Source organism: Coregonus clupeaformis, chromosome 7 (assembly GCF_020615455.1).
Source record: "Coregonus clupeaformis isolate EN_2021a chromosome 7, ASM2061545v1, whole genome shotgun sequence".
NCBI lineage: Eukaryota > Metazoa > Chordata > Actinopteri > Salmoniformes > Salmonidae > Coregonus > Coregonus clupeaformis.
The window spans coordinates 69,310,765-69,330,023 of record NC_059198.1 but is presented as its reverse complement, the minus strand read 5'-3'; the positions used below and the strand labels follow the sequence as shown (position 1 = coordinate 69,330,023).

The 19,259-nt window shown below is 44.4% G+C and overlaps 1 protein-coding gene across 1 annotated transcript in view; it reads left to right on the top strand.

Annotated features, from left to right (window-relative positions):
* LOC121570013 (MAGUK p55 subfamily member 7-like) overlaps positions 1-19,259 on the top strand; it is a 255,999-nt gene that overhangs the window by 161,064 nt on the left and 75,676 nt on the right. Inside the window, exons 8-12 of the mRNA XM_041881459.1 lie at positions 4,995-5,076; positions 6,657-6,742; positions 7,496-7,570; positions 12,033-12,229; positions 13,193-13,260. Of these exons, the coding sequence (XP_041737393.1) occupies positions 4,995-5,076; positions 6,657-6,742; positions 7,496-7,570; positions 12,033-12,229; positions 13,193-13,260 (508 nt within the window). The remainder of the gene's footprint in view (positions 1-4,994; positions 5,077-6,656; positions 6,743-7,495; positions 7,571-12,032; positions 12,230-13,192; positions 13,261-19,259) is intronic.

The following is a 19,259-nucleotide window of genomic DNA, read 5'->3' as shown; positions in this document are numbered from 1 at the left end:
GCCCCAACAGATCCACAGATAAAGCGATCTGTATTGCACTCCATACTGCCCTCTCCCACCTGGATATCTATGTGAGAATGCTGTTCATTGACTACAGCTCAGCGTTCTACACCATAGTGCCCTCCAAGCTTACCACTAAGCTCAGGACCCTGGGACTGAACACCTCCCTCTACAAGTGTATCCTGGACTTCCTGACAGGCCAACCCCAGGTGGTAAGGGTAGGCAACAGCACATCCGCCATGTAGACATTCAACGCGGGGGCCCCTCATGGATCTGGCTTAGTCCCCTCCTGTACTCCCTGTTCACCCACGACTGCGTGGCCACGCATGACCCCAACACCATCATTAAGTTTGCTGACGACACAACGGTGGTAGGCCTGATCACCGACAACGATGAGACAGCCTATAGGGAGGAGGTCAGTGACCTGGCAGTGTGTTGCCAGGACAACAACCTTTCCCATCAGCAAGACAAAGGAGCTGATTGTTGTCTACAGGAAACGGAGGGCCGAGCACACCCCCAACCACATCGACGGTGCTGCAATGGAGCAGGTTGAGAGCTTTAAGTTCCTCGGTGTCCACATCACTAAGGAATTAACATGGTCCATACACACCAACACAGTCGTGAAGAAGGCACGACAAGGCACAACGTGTGTGTGTGTGTGTGTGTGTGCGTGTGTGTGTGTGGGTTTGTTAAAAAATATTTATCCTTGGATAACCTCCGGTCAACTATTACAAATCTTAAATGCTTCATCAGAAACAACAGATGCAGAAAAAGCTTTTGATAGACTAGAATTGTCATATCTCTGGTCTGTCTTGGAATATACAGTATGGAAATTGGCTCTCGTGTGTGTGTGTGTGTGTGTGTGTGTGTGCGTGCGTGTTTGTGTGCGCGTGCAGACCTGAGCTGGCCTGGTCTGTTTATGTATTTGCAATGGCCGTGCTCATTAGGAGCTATGCATCAGTGCTGTTGATGAGAGTTAACCACAGGGCATCAGCAGGGCACAGAGGCAGGGGGGCAAGTTAACGACGGGGTCAAAATGTTTAAACTTTATACCCCTCCGTACCATGAAGGAGCCTCTATCTCTCGTTGTGCTTCCAAGGCATGTCAGGTCCGTTAGCTTCCAGAAAATATACATTTCAGAATTTGTCCCGGGAGAATATTGAATGAAGTGTACCAACCTTTCCACACAGCTCATTGAGGCCCTGTAACGATGTGGCGAGGACGTGTGGACTGCTGTGGGATGGGGTGACGAGTGGGTCACTCTTAACACGACCAGGAATGGTCAGTAGTCTGGTTGATGACTTGGCTGATGGCTGCACTCACCTGTCCTCTTATCACTTCCAATTTGTAAGTCGCTCTGGATAAGAGTGTCTGCTAAATGACACAAATGAAATGAAAATGAAATCAAGTAGAACTTGTTTGACCCACTCTCTCTTTCTCTCTCGCTCTCTCGCTCTGTTTCTCTCGCTCTTTCTCTCTTACTCTTTCTCTCTCCCTCCCTCTTGGCGTAGCTCTGGGCTGAAGAAGGATCGGCCCATCACTGCAGGGAAGTGGGTCATGTTCCAGTTCTGGATTGACTATACTAGACTAGTCTGACGTCCAGAGTAACATACGATTAGGGAAGGAGTGGTAATGACAAAGAACAGATAGAGCTTACTCACTTCTTTATTTACTCTTTAGCCAGCCACGAGCCTCCCTCCCTACCAACGAAACCTAATAAAAACTTCCATCACATCACAACCTGGCCCCCAGCCAACAACACACAGACAAAAACAAAAATATCCCCACTAGATGAAAGGCAGAGAGCTGCAACCCTACGCCCCTCATGTCTGGACACTGCTCTGAAAGATTACAGGCCCTATATACTGTCTCTCTCCCTCTCCCTCTCTCTCTCTCTCTCTCTCTCTCTCTCTCTCTCTCTCTCTCTCTCTCTCTCTCTCTCTCTCTCTCTCTCTCTCTCTCTCTCTCTCTCTCTCTCTCTCTCTCTCTCTCTCTCTCTCTCTCTCTCTCTCTCTCTCTCTCTCTCTCTCTCTCTCTCTCTCTCTCTCTCTTTCTCTCCTTTACCCCCCTTTCTCTCCTGTCTCGCCCCCCCTTCTCGCTCTCTCTCTCCCTCTCTCCCTCCCCCTCTGTCTCGCCCTCTCGCTCTCGCTCTCTCTCCTCTCTCTCTCTCTATTACTTAATGTTCCAGCTGCTTATAGTCACAGAGAGGGGTTAGCCACGACCTTGACACCAGGGTCTTACAGTGTGCTGCCCTCTCTCCACCCCTCCTACCGAAACCTCTCCAGTTACCATAATTGACCCAATTATTTGATTAAGTGGAAAAGCTGTGAAGATCTCTAGCCCAGGGAGTGTCTTATCCCGACGTCAAACGCCTCTGCTCTTTCCATCAGGACCAACCGCCATCTCTTTTTCGTAACTCAACATCACACAGAGGAAAAGACCTTGAGGAAATTATTATTAGAGGAGAAAACCCATTAGGAAGGAACAGGTCACGAAAACAATGATGGTGACATGGTAATTTACAGTCGTGATAAAGTGGTAGAAACCAGAGGATCTTTCTGGTCCTGGAGAAGTTAAGAAAAGGCAGAGTCTGCATCCCAAATGGCACCCTATTTCATATATAGTGCACTACTTTTGACCTATGAGTCATATGGGTGGGCCCTGGTCAAAAGTAATAGGGCTCTATTTGGGAGGCAAGGCACACAGGGTCTCTGAAACCTTCCTACCCTGTGATCTGTCACATTGGGCCTGTGGATGTACTGTAGGTAGGTAGACCCAGGAAAAACAAACAATAAATAATTGTGGTGGACCATCGACTCATCATTGACGTAGGCTAGTTGTCGCTGAGTGTTCCTGGCTAGGCCCTAGTGGCAGTAGGTTACAATAAATGGCAGTTGGTTAGACAGTTAGACAGATTGAAATAGAGCACATCCACACAGTGAAGAAGTGAGAAGGCTCTTCCTTTACAGAAACAATAACAGTCATAAAGATGATGTGAATAACAGGTAGGAGAGAGAGGAAGAAAGAGAGGGATGACATGTTTCTGTTTCGCAACAAACTATGTGTCTAGACTACACGTCTGCGGACCCGTTACCCGTCTGGCTTGGCTCGGTCCGGTCGGATGGCGAAGCGATGGTGATGGCGGTGATGACACTCAATGCTGTGCTCGGATTCGAAACGTTTCGCCGTCTCTCGTCTCGCTGTCTGCCACCGTCCAACTGCCATCCGGCGCTCTGCCGATATGTTGTTTTGTCTCAGCATGGCTAAAGAGTGAGAGAGCGAGGAGAGAGAGAAGCCCTGGTAAACACATCACTAGCTGAACTGAACACTGTCAGTTGAAATGGAAAAGGAAACTCAGCTATGAGGTAAAGACAACACTGAAAACAGGGTGTCTGGAGAGAGAGAGAGTAAGAGAGAGAGAAAGGCAATGGTCATCAAAATTGTTAAAAGGTTTGAAAAACAATTCTAATAAATGCAACAGTTGGACAATGGATACTCCAAACTTTCGATTTTTTTTAATCCATCAAATATTGACTGAATTATAGCACATATAACATTTTACTGGCACGGACAGGGATTTTGGTGTGAATTCAGGTATTCAATTTATTGTCCATTTTCACTTTTCTTTTCTTAGAATGCACAATTTTTTTTATGATATCAGGTATTTTTTAAAAACTTTGTGTTAAAATAAAGACAATTATAGGTGCCTCATTTGCATAAATACACTGGGTGTATTTGCAAATATGAATAGATTAACAAAGTCTAATACTTGCTCTGTTTAGGCCAACCTGCACTCACCTGCGCTGTCTAGACTTAGCCTGCATCATTAATTACTGTTGTTGTCATGTTCTGTTGCATAATTCAACAAGTGTGTCAATAGCAGGATAACCTTTTGAATAGAAATCAACATGCTTGGCTCTGATTACACCTATCTATACATACTTTACATTGTTTGCGAGATCAGACATAATATCACTATAATCTGAGTGTTCATTTTCGGAAGTTCCTTTCATTTCAGCGCATCTAATTTGTAAACATTTCAACTGTATTAAATTATGACTCAATTCCACAAAAAATGAACACCCATTAAAATAAAGTAATATTTATGATCTTTCTTGTGATATAAGTGTCGAGATGATGCGTTAAATCCCTGACGAAGCGTTGTTATAGATGCAATGGAAAGACTATGTATTCCATTGAGCCCATTTCAGCCTTTACCGGGGTGTGTTTGACAGGTCATTACAAACATTTCCGCAGTCGTAACGTTAACGGGAAAAAATCGACAGGCACAAGCAAGAGTATGAAAGAGTCGCAGGAGTAAAATGAAAGCAATCAATTCAGCGAGATTTAAGTTACAAGTGGATTTTGCACCCCTCAAACACAGGAAATAGATGGCTGAAAAAGACAGATCCTCAGGTTGGCGGGGCATGCGTGTTGCTACAGAGAGGGAGAGAGAGTGTCTGGATGAATGCCTGCTGCTGCTGCGTAAAGGGCTAAGGGCTAGCTACCTTCTGGGGGATTACATTTTTACATTTACATTTTAGTCATTTAGCAGACGCTCTTATCCAGAGCGACTTACAGTTAGTGAGTGCATACATTATTATTATTTATATATTTTTTCATACTGGCCCCCCGTGGGAATCGAACCCACAATCACCTCTCTCTCAGTCAGGGGCTAGTCCAGACAGACAGGGGCCCAAGATGGATGTCTATTCCATGAAAGATTTGGACTGAAAATGGCTAGCTGTACTGTACAGCCTGTGCTATGGCATTCATGTCAACCAGTGATGAGATTCACCTCAGTGTGGTAGATTGAAGTGGGGTTGAGGTTGGAAACCGTATCATGTTAGAAGAGATGGTTGACCAGAAAATGTTTGTTGGATGTTGATGATGGAATTTCTTTTTAGTGGTACACGTGTAACATCATATAATACTTCATCTATCAATTTTTTTTAAAATTACTGTGTGTGTGTGTGTGTGTGTGTGTAACACAGGGAGCCACAATAAAATGTGATGAGCACACAGGAGCCATCCTTGTTGCCAGGATCATGAGAGGTGGAGCAGCAGACAGAAGTGGTACGTTTTCTCTCTTCTTCTTTGTCTCTCTTTCTCTCAACTCTCACTCCCTGTCTCTCCACCCACCCTCTCTCTCTCTCTCTCTCTCTCTCTCTCTCTCTCTCTCTCTCTCTCTCTCTCTCTCTCTCTCTCTCTCTCTCTCTCTCTCTCTCTCTCTCTCTCTCTCTCTCTCTCTCTCAATTCAATTCAATTCAATTCAATTCAATTTCAATTTAAGGGCTTTATTGGCATGGGAAACGTGTGTTAACATTGCCAAAGCAAGTGAAGTAGATAGTAAACAAAAGTGAAATAAACAATAAATATTAACAGTAAACATTACACTCAGAAGTTTCAAAAGAATAAAGACATTTCAAATGTCATATTATGTATATATACAGTGTTGTAACAATGTGCAAATAGTTAAAGTACAATTGGGAAAATAAATAAACATAAATATGGGTTGTATTTACAATGGTGTTTGTTCTTCACTGGTTGCCCTTTTCTTGTGGCAACAGGTCACAAATCTTGCAGCTGTGATGGCACACTGTGGTTTTTCACCCAGTAGATAAGGGAGTTTATCAAAATTGGGTTTGTTTTCGAATTCTTTGTGGATCGCTGTAATCTGAGGGAAATATGTGTCTCTAATATGGTCATACATTTGGCAGGAGGTTAGGAAGTGCAGCTCAGTTTCCACCTCATTTTGTGGGCAGTGTGCACATAGCCTGTCTTCTCTTGAGAGCCAGGTCTGCCTACGGCGGCCTTTCTCAATAGCAAGGCTATGCTCACTGAGTCTGTACATAGTCAAAGCTTTCCTTAAGTTTGGGTCAGTCACAGTGTTCAGGTATTCTGCCACTGTGTACTCTCTGTTTAGGGCCAAATAGCATTCTAGTTTGCTATGTTTATTTGTTTGTTCTTTCCAATGTGTCAAGTAATTCTCTTTTTGTTTTCTCATGATTTGGTTGGGTCTAATTGTGTTGTTGTTGTTGTTGTCTCTCTCTCTCTCTCTCTCTCTCTCTCTCTCTCTCTCTCTCTCTCTCTCTCTCTCTCTCTCTCTCTCTCTCTCTCGCTCTCTCTCTCTCTCTCTCTCTCTCTCTCTCTCTCTCTCTCTCTCTGTTGTGCCCCCTGTAGTCAGTGTGTAATGTAAAGTGTATTCATGCCCTGTAGGGATCTCACAGTGTGAAATTGATATGTAGGGGTGATTTGCCAAGCCAAATAATCACTAATACCACCATGAAGGAGAGCCACACACTGCTGGAGATCAGAGAACAACCCCCCGAGCTGTGTGTGCGACTAAAGCAATACAACCTCACACATACATTATACTCAGTTTAATTCTTATGTATTGTTTAGCCTGGTATTAACTTCAAAAGGATTTACATTAGGTACGCCAGTATTTGCTAGTGTGTATAGCTGTGTATGTATGCACAGAAGTGAAATAAACAGTCAAAATGAACAGTAAACATTACACTCACAAACATTTCAGAGGAATATTATGGCTATGTACAGTGTTATAACAATGTGCAAATAGTTACAAAAGGGAAAATAACTAAACATAAATATGGGTCTCTCTCTCACTCTCCCCTGTCTTGTCCCTATTCCAGGTCTGATCCATGTAGGGGACGAGCTGAGGGAAGTGAACGGGATTCCTGTGGATGACAAGAAGCCTGATGAAATCCTCCGCATTCTGGTGTGTGTGTGTTATCATTGACCTGCTGTTTATAGTTGTGTTTTGGCCACATGGCTATATAAATGTACAGCCTTGTTTGTAGTGGCAGGACTCTCTCCTCCTAACTCATCCTCACTGATTCCTCTATGTGTTAATGGCTAGGATAAACTCTGGCCACCGCTTCTGTACCAGCAGGCCCAGGAGCAGGCCTCTGTTTGGGACATGTTGGGCCACATACTCCCCCTGGAAGAGACAGGCAGGGAGGGGGTTCCTGTAGGGGTCTTTGTAGTCCCTCTAAACACACACAGACACACACACACACACACACTGCCACAGTCCTCAGATCAGCTCTGGGGATATGGAGCTGGAGAGGAAAGAGAAAGATCGTTTGGAACTGGTAGACTGTTAAAAGCAGTGGCTTCAGGAATCAGGACCAGAATCCTCTTGGCTCTCCTCTTCCCTCTGTTCCACTCTCAACAGTCATCCTATCCTCTATTGTTGAAAAATAAAACAGCTCTTCATATTAAAGCTCTCTCATTGGATTAGGCTAGTTGGGTTTTGAGTTATTTGCAATGAAACTGGAGTCTTTATTTTCTCTCTCTCTCTCTCTCTCTCTCTCTCTCTCTCTCTCTCTCTCTCTCTCTCTCTCTCTCTCTCTCTCTCGCACTCTCTCTCTATCTCTCGCTCTCTGTTTCTTTCTCTGTCTTTCTCTTTCTCCCTCTCCCTCTCTCTCTTTCTCTCTCTCTATCTGTCTATCTCCTGTCTGTGTTTCAGTCCCAGTCCCAAGGGGCCATTACGTTTAAAATAATACCAGGCATCAAAGATGAGGCGCCGAGCAAGGAGCCCAAGGTAAGGTCCTACTGCTATCCTGCCGTACTCATTATGCTGATTGGGTTACACATGGGCTGAGTCCAAAATGGCATCCTATTCTCTATTAGTGCACTACTTTTGACCAGGGCACATAGGGCTCTGGTCAAAAGTAGTTCAATATTTAGGAAATAGGGTGCCTTGATTTTGAACAGGGCCTACAGTGCATTCGGAAAGTATTCAGACCCCTTGACTTTTTCCTCATTTTGTTACGTTACAGCCTTATTCTTAAATTGATTACATTTTTTTTTTGTTTTTTATCAGTCTACACGCAATACCCCTTAATGACCAAGCAAAAACAGGTTTTTAGAAAATTTGGTTAATTTCACATAAGTATTCAGACCCTTTACTCAGTATTTTGTTGAAGCACCTTTGTCAGCGATTACAGCCTCAAGTCTTCTTGGGTATGACACTACAAGCATGGCACACCTGTATTTGGGGAGTTTCTCCCATTCTTCTCTGCAGATCATCTCCAACTTTGTCAGGTTGGATGGGAAGTGTCGCTGCACAGCTATTTTCAGGTCTCTCCAGAGATGTTCGATCAAGTTGAAGTCTGGGCTCTGGCTGGGCCACTCAAGGACATTCAGAGACTTGTCCCAAAGCCACTCCTGTGTTGTCTTGGCTGTGTGCTTAGGGTCGTTGTCCTGTTGGAAGGTGAACCTTCGCCCCAGTCTGAGGTCCTGAGTGCTCATCAAGGATCTCTCTGTACTTTGCTCCGTTCATCTTTCCCTCAATCCTGACTAGTCTCCCAGTCCCTGCTTCTGAAAAACATCCCCACAGCATGATCCTGCCACCACCATGCTTCACCACCATGTGCCAGGTTTCCTCCAGATGTGACGCTTGGCATTCAGGCCAAAGAGTTCAATCTTGGTTTCATCAGGTCTGAGAGTCCTTTAGGTGCTGTTTGGCAAACTTCAAGCTGGCTGTCATGTGCCTTTTACTGAGGAGTGGCTTCCGTCTGGCCACTAACCATAAAGGCCTTCCTTCTGGAAGGTTCTGCCATCTCCACAGAGGAACTCTGGAGCTCTGTCAGTGACTATCAGGTTCTTGGCCACCTCCCTGACCAAGGCCCTTCTCCCCCGATTGCTCAGTTTGGCCGGGTGGCCAGCTCTAGGAAGAGTCTTGGTGGTTCCAAACTTATTCCATTTAAGAATGATGGAGGCCACTGTGTTCTTGGGGACCTTCAATGCTGCAGACATTTTTTGGTACCCTTCCCCAGATCTGTGCCTTGACACAATCCTGTCTCGGAGCTCTACGGACAATTCCTTCGACCTCATTGCTTGGTTTTTGCTCTGACATGCACTGTCAATGTCACGCCCTGACTCATGGGACTCTTGTATGTTGAGTCAGGGTGTGGATATTCTATGTTGTATTTTCTATGTTTGTGATCTATGTTTTTTAGTTATATGTTTGGCCGGGTGTGATTCCCAATCAGAGGCAGCTGTCGCTCGTTGTCTCTGATTGGGGATCATACTATTGGCAATTATGGGTTGTGGGATCTTTTTCCGTGTAGAGGCTTTTATTGTGTTTAGCCTGAGGACGTTACGTTGTTTTTGTTCGTGTGTTTATCTTTATAATAAACATGTATGCATTTCACGCTGCGCCTTGGTCTGACCCGTCCTTAAACGCACATGACAGTCAACTGTGGGATCTTATATAGACAGGTGTGTGCCTTTCCAAATCATGTCCAATCAATTGAATTTACCACAGGTGGACTCCAATCAAGTTGTAGAAACATCTCAAGGATGATCAATGGAAACAGGATGCACCTGAGCTCAATTTTGAGTCTCATAGTAAAGGGTCTGAATACTTATGTAAATAAGGTATTTATGTTTTTTATTTTTTAATACATTTGCAAAAGATTCTACAAACCTCTTTTCACTTAGTCATTATGGGTTATTGTGTGTAGATTGATGAGGATTTTATTTGATCAATTTTTGAATAAGGCTGTAACGTAACAAAATGTTGAAAAAGGGAAGGGGTCTGAATACTTTCCGAATGCACTGTATATGGCTCTGGTTAAAAGTAGTGCTCTATAGAGGGAATTTGGTGCCATTTCAGACATAGCCAAAACCTTTTGTGAGTGGGTTGAGAGGTCCTCTCTAGCTGCTTACTGCCTCTAGTGCTGGAGTCTTAGTCTGCATCCCAAATGATACCTTAGTCCATATATAGTGCCCTACTTTTGACCAGGGCCCATGAGGCACCATATAGGGAATACGGTGCCTTTTGAGACGCATACATTTGTAGTCAAATATATTGACACAGTTGCACGATTCACTATTTCTTCTAAAATACATATTTATTTTTTTATATGACTGGGTGTTCACACTTGTATTCGTTTGATTTACAACTGCACAGGACCAATAACCCAAAAAAAGATTGTCCTGGACTAAATTATTCCAAATTCAAATTAATTTGGTTCTAGACAAGTGATTCTCGTTTATGTGTAATTTATCTCACCTGTGGTAAGTTGCAGGTACCTCTGAAAATTAAGGAATCCAAATTCTAAAACAACAAATGTAAGTCATATTTTACATTGCTGGACACAGATATCAATTAAGCAACCATCAACTAATTGATTCAGAAAAACTTATGTTGAACTGATCCGTAGAATGTGATATGGTTTCCTGTGTCTGAGTTTCTGTTGTGGCTGTAGGTGTATGTGTACTGTAAATGTAGTTGCTCATAATGTTATGTGGGTGTTTTAAATGGAAATCCATTGTCTGGCTGTATCCTGTATTCTCCAACTCATAGTAGTGATGTATAGTCTTTCATAGACATTTATCAATAACAGAGAGTAGGTCCCCGAGCTGAGGCTCAGGTCAAAACACAAGCTGGAATATAATTTGTCAGAACACAGGGTGCAGGTATGCATGTATGTGTGGGTGGGTTGGAGGGGGGTTGTACTCTCTGTCATACTTTAATGGTTTTAATATGTCCATTTCAGACATCAATCTAAACCTGTGTATCAGTGCCAGAACTTCAGCCTCCCCTCTGCGAAGAGCTAGTTTACTATTTTTCCTGGGCTACAATAAATATGTGGAAGTGCGGGCAAATTGGGTACACGTGTAAAACTCTAAAAATAAAAAAAGATGGACAAAGGGAGAGAGGAGAGGAGAGGAGAGGGAGAGACAACCGGGAGCTTTCAGCAAGGATGTACTTGGTTTATTCTGCTGTTGGGCTGTTTAGCCAGACCCAAACAAAACGTTCCCGTCTGAAACATAATTTCACTACATTGCAACATAGCACTCCTTAAATCACCCTGGCACATGCAGGGACTTTGCTCTCTCTCTCTCTCTCTCTCTCTCTATCTCTCTCTCTCTCTCTCTCTCTCTCTTTCTCTCTCTCTCTCTCTCTCTCTCTCTCTCTCTCGCTCTCTCTCTCTCTCTCTCTCTCTCTCTCTCTCTCTCTCTCTCTCTCTCTCTCTCTCTCTCTCTCTCTCTCTCTCTCTCTCTCTCTCTCTCTCTCTCTCTCTCTCTCTCTCTCTCTCTCTCTCTCTCTCTCTCTCTCTCTCTCTCTCTCTCTCTCTCTCTCTCTCTCTCTCTCTCTCTCTCTCTTTCTCACTCCTCTCTCTCCTCTCTCTCTCTCACCAGTGGCTAAGGACTTGTAATTTACTGTTACACTACTGTTGCGTTGTTGAGTGAGGATGTAGTGAGTTTGTTTTCGCTATAAAGGGAAAGATTTCCCTCTCTCAGGTCTTAGCTCTGTTGTGTTGATGACAAGGTGTGTCCCTGCCTCTCCTGACTGCCAAGATAAATTAGCCCACCTCGGAAAAAACATATTTTCCCCTGTTCAGTAGGGAAAGGGTTAGGGACATATTATCTGCAGCCCAAATCACCAAGCGGAACGAAGCAGGAGTCACATTTGGAGGCTCTGACTCAGTCGATGTTAAAGTCTCGCCACGCTCGGAGACAGCTGAAAGACTTTAGTCTTTAGGAGTATCCTCCCCCCATTTCCCTATATAGTGCACTATTTTTGACCAGAGCTCTATCTGCCCTGGTAAAAGAAGTGGACTATGTAGGGTATAGGGTGCCATTTGGGACACAGGCCATGTTGATGGAATAACCAAGAGAGGTCTGGGCCAATGGCTGCAGGTAATAGACTCCTGATTGCACTGACCTTTCCTGGCCAATCACGTTAAGCGACAGTGAAAGGCATCTGTTCTGGTTCCGAAGCCGGGCAGGCTCACATGGCTGTAGCGACGGCCTACCTTGATGTCGCCACAGCGACTAGGGGGGAGAGGAGATGCCGGAGTGTGGAAAGGTAACTGCTGTCGTATTTTTTATCTCTCTTTCTCTGTCTCTCCACCACCTGTCTCTCTCTCGCTCTCTCTCTGGTCCTCTCATCCTCTCTCCCTCTCCCCCCCTCGCTCTTGCCTCCCTTCTCTTGTTCTCTCTCCCTCTCCCCCCGCTCTCAAATCCCCCTCCCTCTCATCTCTCTCCAGATGTTTGTGAAGACGCTGTTTGACTACGAACCAGCGGAGGACAAAGCCATCCCATGTAAGGAGGCGGGCCTGACCTTCAAGAGGGGAGATATCCTTCAGATCATGAGCCAGGATGATGCAACCTGGTGGCAGGCCAAACAAGACAGCCATGCCAACCCCCGCGCCGGCCTCATACCCTCCAAACAGTTCCAGGAGAGGTGAGTGAGCTACCTAGACAGACACCCTAACTACCTACCCCCCCGTCCCCCTCTCCCTCCTGTCACCCTCTCCCTCAGCCTTGTCCCCTCCTAACTGTTTTAGGGCATGTGAGCTACGGGTCAGGCAGCTCCTCTACACCCTCTAAACTATGTCCTTCATCTCCACCTCTCCCCTGTAACCCCCTGTCCTCCTCACCCCTGTCTGTCTGCCTGGCACCCCTATTACAAGCCCAGCCCCCCCCTCTAAATCCCTGTCTTCCTCTCCTCTCCACCTTTCCCCCTTGGCCCCTTTCCCCATTTTTCAGCCAGAGGCCAGGGCAAGGCCTGTCTATATGCCTGTCTGTTTGCCACCCTCATTACAAGCCCAGCCCAGCGCTAGTGTTTCACTGCCGTCACAATGAAAGGAATTACTATTTATTTCTCTCTCTTTCCTTTCCCCTCCTTCCATTCCTCCCTCCGTTTGACTTTTTCTTCCCTTTTTTTGCCTGGCCTCACACTGCCAAAATACTTTGGATTTCCGCGCACGTCTGGCCCGAAATGAGTAATGACAGAAAATGATAGCACTGGTACTGATCCACTTTGGAAGGGGAGCGGATGGAAAATCGCACAGTGGTGTGCTTATATGGCTGCTGATGTGCAACACAGGGCTGGAGGGCTGGGGCAGTTTCTTGGCGACCGACAAGCAGCTTTTTCAATAGCAGGCATTGTGTTTTTTGTACTTTCTTATCCCACCTCTCTCTCTCCCTCTTTCTCTCTTCCTCCATTTTTTCTCTCTCTTTTTCTCCCTCTCTCTCTCCTCCCTCTTCTTCCATTTATTTTTCTCTCTTTTTTTCGTCCTTAAGAATGAACGTGATGGATATTTAAGAATATTTCTGGGTATCATAGCAGAACGTGTTTATTAATCCCAGTGTGGCTGTGAAAGCTGATGGTTTTATTGTGCTTCTTCTTCCTCTCCTCTTCCAGGAGATTTGCACTGCGTCGGCCCGCAGCCCATGTTTTTCAGGCCCAGAAGATCTCCAACAGAAGATCATGTAAGCATATATCACATCCACCCACACACACACACACACACACACACACACACACATGGGGATAGCTGTCAGGAGACTGGTCCACTAGGCTCATATGTTTATGGTGTAAACCCTATCTGATTGATTAACGATCAGGTGTAATCCCTACACTCTGAAACGCACGAAGGCTGCAATGCTGGTGCTCGTCTAGGGAAATGTTGTGTCTGGCTCGCTCCCTCGCACCCTCCATCTCTCTGTGTTGATGTGGTTGGATATTTGGGGCTGCCCTCTGGAAAACCTCTACCTATCCACTATAAGTGCTGCTCTGCAAGGTTTAATGAAGAATTAATGATCCGATAGGAAGGAGGCTGTATGTGAGGATGTGATAGGGGCTCAGTCTCAGAGTTGTAAATTAACCTCCCGCTAGCTGAGCACCGCTCTGGTTTACACATTAACATGTTTTACTGTGTGTGAACATGTGGGACTCCTGCCTCAAGACTGCACCACACACACACACACACACAAAGTCACAGACTCCCTCTCACGACAACACACACAGACCGACAGGACTGAGCTAGGAACAAGCGACTGGAACAGACAGAGAGGCCTCAACACTTCACTACTTCACATGTTAACCCACTAACAGCCACACACACTTACCTGGTGCTGCAATAACACTGTTGTTATGACACTTTAAAATATTAACAGTGAAGTGATTAACAGGTAATTACAAGGTAATTAACACTTTAGACAGAAACCAACTATGTCTGTCCCGAGGTGTTTATTTCTCTGTGCAGCCCCAGACCTAGCTTGTCAGAGTGTGTGTATACAGTACCTCTCAGGCATGTCAGTGTGTGTGTGTGTCTGTGTGTGTGTGTGTGTGTGTGTGTGTGTGTGTGTAGTACTGTGTGTACACACTGCCTCTCAGGCGAGGAGGTGTTTATTCCTTTTCTCTGTTCCCTCTCCCCACCTTTTCATCATGCGGCCTCGATCCCTCCCTCCCTCCCTCCCTCCCTCCATCTCTCTCTTTCTTTCTGTCTCTCTGTGTGTGCTGTCAATCTCCATGTCTGACACATATCCAGGTTCTATACCGTAACATATATTATTATTTATCTGGTTCCTAAACATATGAGCAGAATACAGATGCTGCTGGTTTGGATCCGGTCTGGTAGCACAAACAGAGGCCATGTATAAAATAGTCCTTATTTGACTAAAATAATAACCCCCTTACAGTCGTCTCTCCCCCAAAGTAGGACATGGATAGGAAATGTCCATAGTTCAATTGCTGTACCGTTTGAAGAAACCAACACATGGTGGCCCTTAACAGTGAAGTGACTCTTTGTCATTTTGTAGTGATTTCAAGACAGCCACCCGACTAAATGTTTGAATCATAACCTTAAGTGATTTATAATTTCCTTGTTTCCTTCCTGGTTATGTTCAACCACACACACACACACACACCCACGCATAGGGCTGTTACGGTGACCGTATTACCACCACAGCGGCGGTCACGAGTCATGACCGCAGTCAAATTCCATGTGACCGTTTAGTCACAGTAACTAGGCTTCTCCAAGCTCTGATGCTGCTGATGGTCATTAGTAGCCTACCAAACTTGCTAACTGCCTAATACTCAAACACTTAATGAGAGGCCATGAGCTCATGTTGCGCAACATTTCTGTAGGCTATGCAATTCCGTGAGAAAACAGAGTTTTGATGGGCTCTATGAAGAAGAGCAGGATCCCATCAGCTTTCTATAGGCTAGGCCTACTATATTTATGTCTCAACTTTCCTAATATTAAGCACATTGCTTCTCTTTACAACAGGAGTATAGCCTACCTGGCTGGCATGAAAATGAACCATGGGAAAAGCGTCCTCCATTCGCTATTTAAGTGCATAGATTACATGTATTTTCCCCCTTCCCCTGTTCCGAGACAGGTGCATAATAATGGTCCATTCTAAATCAAAACTAATTTCACACATATATTATTTACTATATGTAAAGACAAGATTCAATTAAGAGTAGTCTGATGGGTGACAATATTAGCCTATCACTTGTGAATGATACAGTATATTAGTCGCACACCTCATGTAGCCTAGCCCATAGGCCTATATGTTTTGATAAGGTTTGTATCACAACTAAAGTGGCCAAATAACTTCTTAAAATTAAGCACATTAATCAGCTTTACAACCGGTGTAGAGCCTCACTGGCATACGTAGGCGGCGTGTGAGTTTCAAGTTTGGGGAAGATAATTTTCACCATAAAAATGCACCGTTATAATAAAGCATTACATACATAATCGCATTTGCGGTCACTTTTGAGAATGGTGTTTTCCGCTAATTGATTGCATTTTGGAACATTTGCGCTTATAGCCTACTGCCGTGTGCACATTGCTGCGCTTATAATGTGAAGAAATAGCCTACTAGTTTGTCAAGATTTTTAGCTAAATGTTTTGATCTGTTGCATCAGCCTCATTGATTTTAAAATGTTTTTTGATGCTAGTGGTTGTATTAATTTGGGATCTATCGCATCCCACAACTGTCACAGACTATGTTTGGAATATTCATTTCTCGCACAGAAGGACACGTTGACCAATAGAATAGGTCAACTTTTGTACTATGGGGGATAGTAGATTGACATAGTGCTTTTGCTGTTCGTTAGGCCTACTCCTCTAGTTGGCTGACGAAAAGTAAATGTGAACGGTTCTTCTAACATCTTCAATATGCGCCTCGGAATTCGATAAGAAGGACGCGCGTAGTTGCGTCCCCAATGTGTCTGTCTTCACTTGTAGCCTACTTCAGAGCTGAGATGCCTGTAAGAAGGACCCGATCACGTGACGGACATTGGCTAATAAGAATTGAGAGATCTGAGAGCCATGTGAGTGAGAGGTGCTTCGGAGCACGGCGATTGGAAGCCAGGAGAAGGGAATTATAATTATTATATTCAGCCCATGGGCACAAATGGCACAAAGGCCACTGGCCGCAAAAGGCATGGATTTTTCCGGGGGGATGCTGCCGGGAAATTCGAAGCATTATATAGTGCTTGTCAAATTGTGAATGAGAGACTGATGAAGTGTGTGCAGCCTGCGCAAGAAACAAAGCAGATATCATGCCTTTCATGTGACTTTTTTCAAATCGTCATTATATAATCGTCAAATAAGACAAAAAAAATGAAAACTTGAGCGTGCATAACTATTCACCCCCCCAAAGTCAATACTTTGTAGAGTCACCTTTTGCAGCAATTACAACTGCAAGTCTCTTGGGGTACGTCTCTATAAGCTTGGCACATCTAGCCACTGGGATTTTTGCCCATTCTTCAAGGCAAAACTGCTCCAGCTCCTTCAAGTGTGAATGGTTCCGCTGCTATACAGCAATCTTTCAGTCATACCACAGATTCTCAATTGGATTGAGGTCTGGGCTTTGACTAGGCCATTCCAAGACATTTAAATGTTTCCCCTTAAATCACTCGAGTGTTGCTTTAGCAGTACGCTTAGGGTCATTGTCCTACTGGAAGGTGAACCTCCGTCCCAGTCTCAAATCTCTGGAAGACTGACACAGGTTTCCCTCAAGAATTTCCCTGTATTTAGCGCCATCCATCATTCCTTCAATTCTGACCAGTTTCCCAGTCCCTGCCGATCAAAAACATCCCCACAGCATGATGCTCCCACCACCATGCTTCAGTGTGGGGATGGTGTTCTCAGGTTGATGAGAGGTGTTGGGTTTGCGCCAGACATAGCATTTTCCTTGATGGCCAAAAAGCTAAATTTTAGTCTCATCTGACCCGAGTACCTTCTTCCATATGTTTGGGGAGTCTCCCACATGCCTTTTGGCGAAAAAGTGTTTGCTTATTTTTTTCTTTAAGCAATGGCTTTTTTCTGGCCACTCTTCTGTAAAGCCCAGCTCCGTGGAGTGTACGGCCTAAAGTGGTCCTATGGACAGATACTCCAATCTCCAAGCTTTGCAGTTCCTTCAGGGTTATCTTTGGTCTCTTTGTTGCCTCTCTGATTAATGCCCCCCTTGCCTGGGCCATGAGTTTTCGTGGGCGGCCCTCTCTTGGCAGGTTTGTTGTGGTGCCATATTCGTTCAATTTTTTAATAATGGATTTAATGGTGCTCCGTGGGATGTTCAAAGTTTCTGATATTTGTTTTATATTTTATAACCCAACCCTGATCTGTACTTCTCCACAACTTTGTCCCTGACCTGTTTGGAGAGCTCCTTGGTTTTAATGGTGCCCCTTGCTTAGTGGTGTTGCAGACTCTGGGGCCTTTCAGAACAGGCATATATACTGAGATCATGTGACAGATCATGTGACACTTAGATTGCACACAGGTGGACTTTATTTAACTAATTATGTGACTTCTGAAGGTAATTGGTTGCACCAGATCTTATTTAGGGGCTTCATAGCAAAGGGGGTGAATACATATGCACGCACCACTTTTCCGTTATTAATTTTTTTGAATTTTTTTAAAGAAGTAATTTTCTTAATTTCACTTCACCAATTTTGACTATTTTGTGTATGTCCATTACATGAAATCCAAATAAAAATGCATTTAAATTACAGGTTGTAATGCAACAAAATAGGAAAAACGCCAAGGGGGATGAATACTTTTGCAAGGCACTGTAGCCCAACGTTTGTATCACAACTAAAGTTAAGTAACTCTAAATTAAGCATATAGGGGAACCTGTTTCTTCGTTAACCACTCAACACAGAATAGCCGCATGTGCGTACTCCCTCAGAAATTGTTTGGAGAAAATATCCTTTCTATTTTATTCAGCTATGTTCAATTGTATTCCTCATACAATAAAATAATATAAAATAATGCCACGGAATTCTGAGCAAATCTTGTCTGCTAAATGAACTAGTGTAGCCCACAGCCATATGGCATAGTCAGATCAGGGCCTAACATAAAGACAACTCAGAGTATGTTATTCTGTTCTTTTGAAATAGACTACATTTTCTTCATATCATGTTTCTTTAGACCTGTCTAAAATAAATATTGAATTTAGGCTATATTAAATTGATTTATTAGACTAAAATGTAGATGTTCCAAAGATCTGTGTCAGTGGCTTGTAGGCTATGCGTGGAAGCCATGAGATGCTAAATGTGTTTATGTTAATTTTCAATTACCGTGAGACCGGCAGTTATTTGCTTGACAATCACCGTCTGACAAAATGTCATGACCGCCACTGCTCTATGCACGCACGCGCAGCAGTAGTAGTATGTAATGCCTGTGTGTGGCTGAATCCCAAATGCACCCTATTCCCTATATAGTGCACTTATTTTGACCCAAGTCCAATGGGTGCACTATAAAGGGAATAGGGTGCCATTTGAGGGACACACTCTCTTTGAGCAGTAGCAGCAGGTTTATGTAATGCATGGGTGTGTATCGTATATACTGTGGGGCCGTACAGTATGATTAATATAATGTACCTGTGTTGAGTAGGAAGTCCCAGTCTCAGGGTGTGTCCAAAATGGCACTCTATGCCCTATGTTCCCTATGGACCATAGTCAAAAGTAGTGCAAAGAGAATAGGGTGCCATTTGGGACATTGCCAGCTGGGAGCTGTTCTCTACTACTCCACACTCACATACTGTACTGTACTCACTTTACTCTGTAGGAGTTACTGTACATATTGTACAGTATTGAGTCCTGTCTACTTATGTTTAGCTACACTGAGGCAACGTAGAGAACAACATAACACGGAAGAGGGAGTGAAGAGAGGGGGAGCCAGGGAGAAGGGGTAAGAGAAAGGGTGGTAGAGAATCTGGAAATGGAGGGGAAAGGATCAAGAGAAACCGTACAAGAGAGACAGGAAGCATTGTGGGGAATGAAAGGGGGAGCCAGAGAGACAAAGAGAAAGGGGCGGGAGGTGAGAGAGAAAGAGAAAGGGGCAGGAGGTAAAGGGAAAGGGGCAGGAGGTAAAAGAGAAAGGGGCAGGAGGAGAGAGAGAGGGTGAGAGGCAGGAGGAGAGAGAGAGAGAGAGAGAGAGAGGCAGGAGGTGAGAGAGAGAGAGAGAGGCAGG